The sequence below is a fragment of the Nothobranchius furzeri genome, chromosome 2, assembly GCF_043380555.1.
Source record: "Nothobranchius furzeri strain GRZ-AD chromosome 2, NfurGRZ-RIMD1, whole genome shotgun sequence".
Taxonomy (NCBI): Eukaryota; Metazoa; Chordata; class Actinopteri; order Cyprinodontiformes; family Nothobranchiidae; genus Nothobranchius; species Nothobranchius furzeri.
In genome coordinates, this window is record NC_091742.1 from 2275500 (window position 1) to 2286700 (window position 11201).

General features: G+C 45.7%; 1 protein-coding gene across 1 annotated transcript in view; it reads right to left on the reverse strand.

Annotated features, from left to right (window-relative positions):
• Window positions 1-1129: 1129 nt before the first annotated feature.
• LOC107377522 (jun dimerization protein 2) overlaps window positions 1130-11201 on the reverse strand; it is an 11602-nt gene continuing 1530 nt past the window's right edge. Inside the window, exons 2-5 of the mRNA XM_015947174.3 lie at window positions 10629-10680; window positions 2388-2605; window positions 2205-2309; window positions 1130-2066 (exon numbers count right to left, since the gene is read on the reverse strand). Coding sequence (XP_015802660.3) covers window positions 1875-2066; window positions 2205-2309; window positions 2388-2582 — 492 coding nt within the window. The 5' untranslated portion in view covers window positions 2583-2605; window positions 10629-10680 and the 3' untranslated portion in view covers window positions 1130-1874. The remainder of the gene's footprint in view (window positions 2067-2204; window positions 2310-2387; window positions 2606-10628; window positions 10681-11201) is intronic.

Consider the following 11201-nt stretch of genomic DNA (forward strand, 5'->3'; position numbering starts at 1 on the left):
AGTAAAAACACTGACATGATAATGCCAGCGGAAACTCGGCATCTAAACAGGAATTGTATTAACATCAAAGTCACATGTGTGGATGACGTCCATTTAGGTTTAAAGTTAGATCTGGAATTTACTACCAAACTTACTTTTTACTTTTCATGATACGTTTGATCCTGTTTAAGTGAAGAATGTGTTTTGTGTTGAAATCAATCATGTTTAGGCTTGATTTTTGGGGTTTACTTAATGAAACTCATAAAAAACAAACCTCTTATTTTAAATTGAAGGATTTCAGAGACAGATCTCTCGTGAGATAACCATCAATCTGGTTTACATTTGTGACCTGGCAGTCTGGCATGAGGCTGGAAACTAAATGATGTCATTTAAGTCAACGTGGCTAAAAGCCGTGACGAGCTCTGGCTCCCTCTGCTGGACAGATAGCAGATTGACTGTAAATGCAGGCTACTGCTCTGCTCCAACTCACCTGTTCAGCATGTCCTGAACTTCTTCAGAAGCTCCTGAAGACCAAAACCGTGTTAGTAAAGCAAAAAATGTAATGTTAACTAATGTATTTTCACTTTAAATCTTTGTATTTCTTCTCCCACGAGCTTTAGGACACTGATGATTCTTGTTGAGTTGAAAGCAAAAGTATTTTCTCATCCTTGCCTTATTTAACTTCTGCTTTTGAACAGCTCAGTACGGCTTTATTGTTTTTCTGTTTGCACTGTCACGACGTTTTTGTTTAAGGATTTATGTGTTGCAGAAAGGATTCACCAACAGAAACGTGCACGCGGTCTCATCAGGACAAATGCACGGAGCATCGTTAGGACGATGCAGAGGGATGGGCTGCATCATCTTCAAGTTAAGAAAAATGTGATCGTTTGATATGTTTTTTAAAAATTTAAAGAAAGACATAAAAAAGGACATCTCAAAAGCCTGATGAGAACTGACGAGTTCTAAAAAGGGGAAGCTGCCGTAATCAAGAGGGAGAGGAAATAAAAGCACATCTGACCCTTTAAGAGTTGTGCAAATGAAAGTAATGCCCTGATTCTGGCAACATGTCTTTGTGGAAGAAAACAGGATTGCACAATTTCTGTCATTTAATATTTCTGGTACCGTGACAGAAAATGCAAAAGACTTCTTATCCTTTTAGATAGAAAATAAAATTTAATCTGTTCAGGATATGCGAGTTCATACATAAACACGGGTGCAGGACAGACTCAAATACTGCCAAAAGACCGATCACATCAAGTGATTAACAAGCATTTCATCCGTTTATGTATTAAGCGGTATAAAACAAGCACAATAATGAAAAATAAACAAGTAGTATAAACAAAAACAAGGGTGTAAACGTTTTGTGATTATGTGCTTTTGATGACGCCAGCGTCACCACTAATGGGATCAACCAGTAACTGCTTGGGTCGAGGCAGGAGCTCGATTCCACCTGGTGGACTTGTATCGAGTATTGTAACCTAAAAACTCCACACCTGGATTTATACTAGCATACAAAAAACTTCAGAACACCCGAGTCTCTTTTTAGCCTCTGCATCGACGCATCCCTAAGACATCACCTCAGGACTTTGGTAACAGAGCACCAGGATGCTGTAGGCATGTTTCCTCCTGCTGAACCTCCACTGGTCCCTTCCCGTAGAGATGGCTGAAGTAACAACTAGGCAGGCACTGCGGCTTTCAACAACACTCGACCGGCTGTTTCCGGTCTTCCACTGAACAGAGCCAGCTCTTGTAGCGATGAGAAGCACCACAGCCTCTGGTCTTTGGGCAAAAGTGCTTGTTCCGAACGGCACTGCCCGTTATGTAGTCGTTAAATGGCATCCATAAATGTTCTAGTTCAGGCTCCGGGGACTTTTAAGTCCAAAGTTTCCTGGTTTTCACTTGGCTTCGGTGGACAGCTGCTCCAACAGCGGGTTGGCCTCGCTCTCTGGTGTTTTGACGCTGTCGGTCCGCACTATGCAGGTGGGCCGGTGGAGGTTGAGCATCACCATCAGCTGCTGCCGCTCCAGACGGAGTTCCTCGATCTGGGCCTTCAGCTCAGAGTTCACCATTTCCAGACGCTCGGACTCCTGAAGAAAACAGAGAACTTCACTTGAGTTTGGGTTTGATGTAAAGCAGAATGTTGGGGATGAACAAAGTGAGGTTAGTTTTGGCTGCTCTAGGCATTCTGCTGTTAGTTAGTATGTGGTGCTGAGTCATGAACGCACCCTTTGGAGGAAGTCGGTACGTTCCTTCTTTTTGTTTCGGCATCTTGCTGCTGCGACTTTGTTTTTCTCCCGTCTTCGTTTCCTTCTTTCTTCATCTTCATCCATCTGCAAGAACACACCGGCTTTACCAGAAAAACACACACCAAGTGCTCCCCGCCCCTCTGCATCGTTTTCCTTCCTTACCTCCGTTTTGATGGCCAGCGGCCTCTTCCCTAGCCGTCCCAGGAAGTGCAGCGGGGATATTACGGTACTGAACTGGTGGAAGTCCGCCAGCTTCAACTGATCGGTGAGCGTCGTGGCTGAAATGCCCGCCAGTGGGCCCAGGCTGGGTAGTGAGCCCGCCGCTAGCAAAGTGTCCGGTATCTGTCCCGGCATCATGACCAGCCCGACCTCTGCCGCCGCTGTGGTGAGAAGGAACAAAGGAAAAGAGGGAATGAGATCTCAAAGGAAATTTTACTGCAGCTTTAATGGTTACACAGTGGAAATGTGGTTTTGTGTTTGTAACCATATCAAAGGAGACTTTTGCTCTTTCTAGATGTTTATTTTTGTGTTTGGTAACGTGAATATGCCATCTGTGACCAGCAGACTTAAAGCTACGTGTTTAAATCCCCAACTTCATCCATGAAAGAGGAAGAACGCACTCTAATCCATCAGACACTGAGAAACCCTTTTCTGTCATCTGTTCTCGTCAAACATCTCACTAAAAACGGGTTGCCGTTTCCAAGAAGGGCCTAAAAAACGGGACAGCTGTGTTATGGTCTGAGTCAGCAGCGGGTGAAACACAAGCCCAACACCGTCTCAGCGACACATTCATCCCCGTAGATTCACATGCAAAGGGAAGCTTCGGACAGCCTTCAAATGGCTTTATTGGTTATGGACTCCGGTGTTCATCTGAGTTTGTGAATGTCTGGAATTCAAAAAGCATCAAAGAGCAGCGAACCCTCGAGGATTCAATAACCGCCCTCTTTTAGTCATTAAGGGCAGTTTGGAGGGTCTGACTGCACGCAACCAGGGAGACACGAGGAGCACCAAAGGAACGGTTCTGCAGAGGTAATCATTTTGAGTCTAGGAATTGGAATAAAAACCAAATGTTAGAGAAAGTGGACTGGTTCTGTTCAGAAGATTACGACCAGTGATGCGTCGTATTCATTTAGAAGACGTAAACACGGCTGAAACATTAAACCAGTTTTCATGAACACACCTGAACTCGTCAGCTTTCAGCAGCACATATGGTATCAGCTTGACGTTAATAGCTTTATTCACGTTTGCCTCCGGAGCTTACAGCTGCAGCTGAGTGGCTGCAGGTTGGGCCCAAACCAAACAAAGGCCCTCTCATATGGAACCAACAAAGACGCGTTTTGTGCCGCGCTGCAGAAACAGCCCACACCGCTGGTGGGTTACTATCAGACATGCTGACAGTTCTGAACCTTTCAAGTTTTTCTTTCTTTGCTGTTTTTAGTGCACCAGGTTACAAAACCTATAAGGAGGTTATGTAACTATTCTGATGTGCTCCACCCCGCGTTTGGGTCTGTCTCAGAGTGTTCTTACAGCGTCTGCTGCTGTGCACCAATAAGTGAATCAACGAGGAGGCTTCTTAGCGGAAAACTTTCAGACTGTGAGACATACGTAACATAATGCATCCACATCGGCTTAACCAGCAGCAGGAATGAGACAGGAAGCTAAAGTGAGACTTGAAAGTTGACCACAAGCATCTGCATCACTCCTAGAAAGAAAAACACCAGTTTATGGCTCCCTCCCTCTTGTCCCACTAGCTGTATACTCCCATTAACACGGCTTGGCTGAAGGCCGTTGTTTTTGCAAGATAAAGAGATACAAGAGAGATGACTGGTTGTGACAGATCTCCATATATGTGAACAAATCTGTCAAAAATGAGGCAAAACGTAGCAAGTCTTATTGTGTTTCCCCATTTCCAAAACCAGATCAATAAAAAGATGCAATTTCAACTCACATCTTGCTGTGAGAGAACAGCCAGAAGCAACCGAAACGCCCATTAGGCCCGACGAAGCAAACCGCCGTCTGAGCCGAAAGGGAGTCAAATATCTGAGCTGGCTAGACATCTCAGAGCTCGTTTACAGATGCAAATCAAGCTCAAACTTAAACCGCGTTGGTTCGTTTCACAGAAAACTGTAAATGTGCAGAAAAATAATGACACCTGTTTGACTCACCCTTGTGCAACACGCTGTACGTGAAAGATGCTCGACAGGTAGAACCCCAGTCTTTGGTACAACGTGTTCACACTGGCAGTAAAATGTAGCTTTTACACGAACTCGCCGTGTGTAAAACACACACTTTACACCAGACAAAACAAAACTGAAACCTAAAAGTAAATCTGCCAGCAGTCAAGCTAAAAGGCACCAGCACCAGTCAGTTATGATTCATAGACGTGTTTAACAGCAGATGGGTCAGCATTGGTGTGAGACAGGTCAGCGTTGGTGTGAGACGGGTCAGCGTTGGCGTGAGACAGGTCAGCGTTGGCGTGAGACAGGTCAGCGTTGGTGTGAGACAGGTCAGCGTTGGTGTGAGACGGGTCAGCGTTGGTGTGAGACGGGTCAGCGTTGGTGTGAGACGGGTCAGCGTTGGTGTGAGACGGGTCAGCGTTGGTGTGAGACGGGTCAGCGTTGGTGTGAGACAGGTCAGCGTTGGTGTGAGACGGGTCAGCGTTGGTGTGAGACGGGTCAGCGTTGGTGTGAGACAGGTCAGCGTTGGTGTGAGACGGGTCAGCGTTGGTGTGAGACAGGTCAGCGTTGGTGTGAGACGGGTCAGCGTTGGTGTGAGACGGGTCAGCGTTGGTGTGAGACAGGTCCGTCTAAAACCCAAAAGCCTGCTTGTGTCACAAACCCTGAAAAACTCGAGGAGTCTCCTCGGTCTGACATGCAGAAGGGTTGAAGCATGACTTGCAGGGAGTAATGATGCCCAAGAGCGTGAGTCAAAGTGAATTTTACCTTTTCAAAATAAGGTATTTCTGACTTTTCCCTTTTTTTCCTCTTCTCAGCAGAAGCCTGAGGTCAAAGATTAGTGGTCGGAGTCTGGTGACGCAACAGTGTTGCGGTGCTTTTGCAGTCGAACAGAAAAGCCAGGACCACGAGTTTTAGTCCTGAAACAAAGACGCCTAAACACTCAGCAGGAGTGTGGGTACCACGAACACTCGGGGCTAACGGAGGGAAGACGAGAGCGGGCCAAGGGAGGGGAGCGGAAATACCATTATGGAAATACAGAGTACGTGTACATGCAGCCAATATCCGGGTTATGATCGGGTTAAGGTCGGTATTCGGGTTCCTGAGTTGATCAGAATAACCCGTTTACAAGCATAAATAGAAAGAGTTAACCCTAACTTGCATAACCCGATTTAAATGCGGACGTTGGGGTAGCGTCAGGACGTATGGACTACGTCCAGATGCAATATGCGTCATTCCCGGTTCTTCTTGTTCCGGTATCCGTGAAAACAACAACATGTTTCCCAGTTCGGAAGAGCTAGCGACCGCGTTTGTTTGCGCTTTAGTGCTGGTATTGACCCACCAGCAGCTCTTACTGCGACTGTGCATACTGGCCTTCATTCGAAGGAGAGTACGTGAGCAAGAAATGGCAAATATAGAGAGAGCTGCGCTAAACTGTTTACTTCCGGTGTTCTGGCGCATACAAGGCGTCTCGCTACTCAAAAGACCAAGATTCCTTGCGAACAGAGCATGCGCAGAACACACGCTTTGATGGGGATATCCCGGTATGCGTTTACACGACCAAACATTCGGGTTAGAAAAGGGTTACCCCAGGTGTAGTAACCGGGTTTTTAAAACCCCGGTTATGAGCATATCCGGGTTTTTGGCGGTGTTTACATGGCCATGCGGAACCGGGTTATTGTGAATATTCGGGTTTTAAAAGGGTTACTGGCTGCATGTAAACGCACTGACAGAACCACCCAACAGAAACCAATCGGAGGTGTGTGTTAACTGAGCAGATGGTGCTGTTCACCGGCTTCTTTTGCTTACATCATTTATCTGTTTTCAGCTCAGCTAAACATGTCCTTTTCTCTGAGCAATTACAAGAGCTGAGGAATTCGGCTTCTTACCGATAGGCAGCGGCAAGGCTGGAGGCCCCGTTATCCTCATTACTACAGAGACTCTGATGGGGCGAGGAAGGGTGGCAGTACGCGTTTTCAGAGGCTACTCATTACTTTTACAAACTGTTGCTTTTAAAGAGTACTCGTCAACCTTCCGACTGCTTCTCTGAGGGTGTCTGAGACTCAAGATTTCACAAAAATATGCACATTTCCACGTATTTCTGACTCTGAGGTGATTTTATTACTGACCAAATCTTAAAAACAAACTGTAGATTTTCTTGTTGCACTGCAGTCACAAAGTTCCTTAATTATGTCTTTATTTAGTCACCAACGCCTCCCAAAGTTGTCTGACATTTTCCACACTTTCCAACTTGTGTAAACTAAACTGAGAAGATCCCCCAAAATTACTTTGTGACTACTTGGATGAAATGTTCCATAATAAGGAAGTTGAGAGCAAATGCTGCCTTTCCACCGGACAACATAAGCAACAATAACATCCGTGACTAGTGATGTACACAGTTAACTGGTTTTAACGCCCTTCTGCTGTGCATGGGTGTAATATATCTTCTGCCACCAGAGGGCGCAAAAGTGCCACTATCAAACCCACAGAAGCAGAGCTTGTCACATGACCAAATAGATTTACTCAAAAAAGAAGTGGCTAGGAACACGCTAGGGGTTGTATGAACTAGTCGACTAGTCGACTTCACCGCTCTATAGTGACTTTTTATGCCTGTCATCGACTAGTCGCTGTCACGTGATAATGACCGAAAAGATGCAGTCCTCGGAAAAGACAGCAGCCTGCTGTCAGCAGGTGACGAGCTCCTGCGAGTCGGGAGGCAACGCGCTGTGCCAGAGCGTCGGTACTGACACCGGCGGTAAAACGGACATTTAACCAAATTGTGACCTTTACCCTCTTGCAATTTAACCTTCCCCTCACCCCCATCCTAACCTTAACCAGCTTGTGCATGCAAAGCTCTGATCGTTGACGCGCTCCACACACCTGCGTCCTGAGCACGGCCACAGTAACATTATCAAATCAGGTGTCGCCACCTCAAAAACTAATTTAACACGCGATTGTTCATGTCGGCTCATTTCCTTTTATGTTTTCTGTCTTTTATTCTTTTATTTGTGCCTGATGCATTTCGCTGCTGTGGATCGGGGCGCATCACCTGTTTTGTCCTCGGTGACGCACCTAACCGATGTGGCCGGCGAGCACTCCGCTGTTTTTGTGGTCGGTAGATCTTTTAGAACTGCAGTTCAAAGGTAACTCATGAGGTGAATATATATGAACCCAGGTAGCAGTTTTTCTTTAGGATTGAGAGGAGATGCAGGAAGATAATAAACAGGCAGGACAGAAAAATAGTCAAATAAAAACAAGTTAGTTTTTGTACCTGCTGGTTGCAACAAACAGACACCATTGAAGGTAATCAGAAGTGAGGAACAGAAAATGAAATAATTATTTTAATGTTTAGAGCAGCAGGAACTCCGAGAGGCTGCAGGCGCATCAGTGAGTTTGCAGCCGCTGCGCAGGGAGAGAGCCTGAAGCAGAGGGAGGGGGGGGGGGAGGGCTGAAGCGGAGCAGTAAATATGCAGAAACTACCGTTGTTAAAAGAAATGTGTTTCACTTTGAAAATGTGGGCGCAATTTTAATTGTCAAAAACTCCAGCGAACCAACAGACCCCCCCCCCCCCCCCCCCCCCCCGCGCCGCTTCGGGTGTATGACGTCATCAACGACTAGTCAGTCGGCTCGATTTTCATTACTTGACTGGTACTTGACATGAACATCGCCAACCTACACACACTTTCCTTTTTTTATTATTACATTTACTGACGTGGGAAAAACGATACAGGTTGAAGTCAGAAATTTCCATTACAACAAATTATTGATTCATTGCCCAGCTCCACTGCTAAGAAAAAAAAGTATGTGATCTCTAGCCGAGGTAAACGGAACGGAAAATAAACTGGATACATGCTGCTGCCTTTCTCTTGCGTTTCATCAGATGAACGGCTGAAATCACGTGTAATCTAGCTACATGGAACCCGTTTGCTGCCGAGTTGCATCTCTAACGCTCCCACTAGGAAGGGATACATGGCTGAGCTGACAGGAAAGACGCATCCATTCTGTTACACGTCACTCGACCAATTGTGACAGGTTATCTTCGTCAGTAACGGTTATTTTCCTGCTGTCAAATTGCTTAAAATCTTTGTGAATCGAGGATTATAGGAAGGAGAGATGCACTTTCCAAGATTCTGTCACCATCGTGTTGGAAAAAGGAAAAGGGTCTGATTTGAGATTAATGAGGAAATCCTCAGTCCACACAGACTTTGTGCCAAATAATTTTACACAAATGCTGAATGTGAGCAAATGTGCAGGGAGTCTGCAGCCAAGGCACACTCAGAATCTCTGGCCAAGGTCTGGGCGATCATCATTACCGTCTGCGCTCAGCCAGGCGTGTGAGCTGAGTTACAGCATTTCACAATCTTCTGGGGAAACCAGGGAATTTGGCACATTTTCCTTGAGGACAGGACGGTCCAAACATACAGTATCAAGACTCCTGCCTCTCATTCTGTTTTCATTGGAGCGATGAGACCAGGAAAAGACAGTCAGGGTCTGCTTGTGTCTTTTATCACCATCACAAAGCGACTGTGTGGGAGTGGAAGTGATTATCTAGACACGAGATTTCATTTCAGCTTTCATTTCTTTATGTTCCTGCCACAGACAGAAACCTCCTCCAACAGCTCTCTTGTGAAAAGGGCTTCCCAAAGCGATTCATAACCATTATTAACGTTTTACTTGAAACTGCTGTCTGTCACGATGAACACAGCTGCATTTTCACATCTCAGCAGCAAGATGTACACGAGGTTCAGAGTCAAACACACACAGGAAGCCAACCACTGTTGAAATGCTTTCCCTCCCTCGTGCTTTACAAGGTGATTACTGGCTGGAAGCCTTCTTGGCCCGCTTCGGGCCGTCTGACCAGTCACACGTCAGGCCGTGCATCTGGGTGGTCGAGTTATTATGCCGTTACAGTTTTCGTCCACGCTGTAAATCAAGATTAGGCTGCGTGGCAGACAGAGAGCTTTGGCTCGGCTCAGACGTAGATTAAATCAATCAAAACACAAAGTGTGGACAGAAGTCCTTCACATTGTGTGGAGATTGCTTCAACGACAGACCCGAGGCCAGTTATGGGAGATATTGGCCAAGCACATCCAGAAAATTTGATTTAACCTTGCATGCTGAAGCAATCACGGCTATTACGCAACACGCGGTTGTCCCTTCGGTACTCTTTTAGACTTTGTCCTGTGATGTTTCCTCATCTGCTCCGTCAAGCAGACGCTTGAACAGGGAGGGCACTGGCCCGACGCCGGAGCTGTCTTGTGGATCTGATTCTGGGAGCAAAAAGTCAGTTTTTGGGTCAATAAGAGAGCTTGTAGTCAAAACAGAGAAGAAACCAGCCATTCAACTCTCTGTTACACCTTGTGGTACATTACATCTGTTTGCTGCCACACTTCCACATCCAGACCATAACACCCTGTTTTCCTAAACCATGTGGAATGGCTTATGGGACTACGATGCGATGCTGATAATGTGATACCCTCAGCAGTGAATAGCTGCTCCCCCAGCATTAGCATTAGTACCACTGAGCTATTGCACAGTTTGGCTCGCTCGTCTGCAATGCGTCTGCTGTCTGTTCAGACTGTTCAGTGTGCTGGAGTGCAGCTCGGCAATTCTAGCTCTCCGGAGACACACTGGAAGGCATTTCTACTTAAAATAAACCTTGTGCGCCCACGTCCAGCCTCTGAGCCCTGTTGGCCTCGCGCTGCTTGTAGGCTCGCCAGCCCTTTCCCATTAATCCGCTGCAGTGTTTCATTTATGCGGAAACCATCTTACGGATGTGTCCAGGCAGGCGCTAGGGCATTTAAAGCCTCTTCAACACACGCTCAGTTATTTAGACCCACATAAACACGGATAGCTGCACAAAGGAAGACACTGGAATAGTTTCCCCTGCAGCACATGTGCTGAACCAGCTGAAGGGCATGCATGCATCGAGAAGAACCTATAAGCCTCTGTAAAAAGCTATCCAACTCCAACAAATCATATTTCACATAATGACCTTTAACCTTCAGGACACTGAGGGCAGAGACACATGTCTAGATAGATAAAAGGTTCCACAGATAACTATAAGAGGAAGTTGCTTTCTGACTAATTATTAAAGGTGGATGATGCATAAACACAAGTGTGTGTGTGTGTGTGTGTGTGTGTGTGTGTGTGTGTGTGTGTGTGTGTGTGTGTGTGTGTGTGTGTGTGTGTGTGTGTGTGTGTGTGTGTTTAAACACCTAATACTTACTCAGAGGAAACCCGTCAGTTGTCTTTTATCAATGATGAACCGTTTTTGGACGCTGTAAACGAAGTTAGGACATGTGTTACTCTTTATAATTTGCAGACAATTCAAATAAAGTTAAAATGCCCCCAAATTTCTAAAACAACTGGTAAAATACGTCTAATTTTATTTAAATTTACTTCTTTTTAGATGTTTTCCAGCTCCTCCCAAAGTTGTCTCATCTTTCTAGCACGTTCTGACTCATACAATCCAAGTTCAAAATGCCTGCGATGACTCTGCAACAACTTTCAGAGGAAAACTCTTGTGCAAAGTGTTTGTGTTCAAAAATTCCAGTAACACAAAAGCAAGACCCTGCAACTCACATGAGGAAACCGGGAACCCTTCTGAATGTTTTCAAGACACTTTGGAAACTCCATCCCAAATGCTACTCATAATTTGTGGCCAACAGGTAGCCACATCGCAAATGAACTGTCATCACTAAATCAGCGCAGTTTCAATATCACAAGTGTTACGGATGCCGTAACACAAGGAACGGCTTGGATAGTGTTAGACTTTTTTTAAGTGATGAGCATTCAGTCA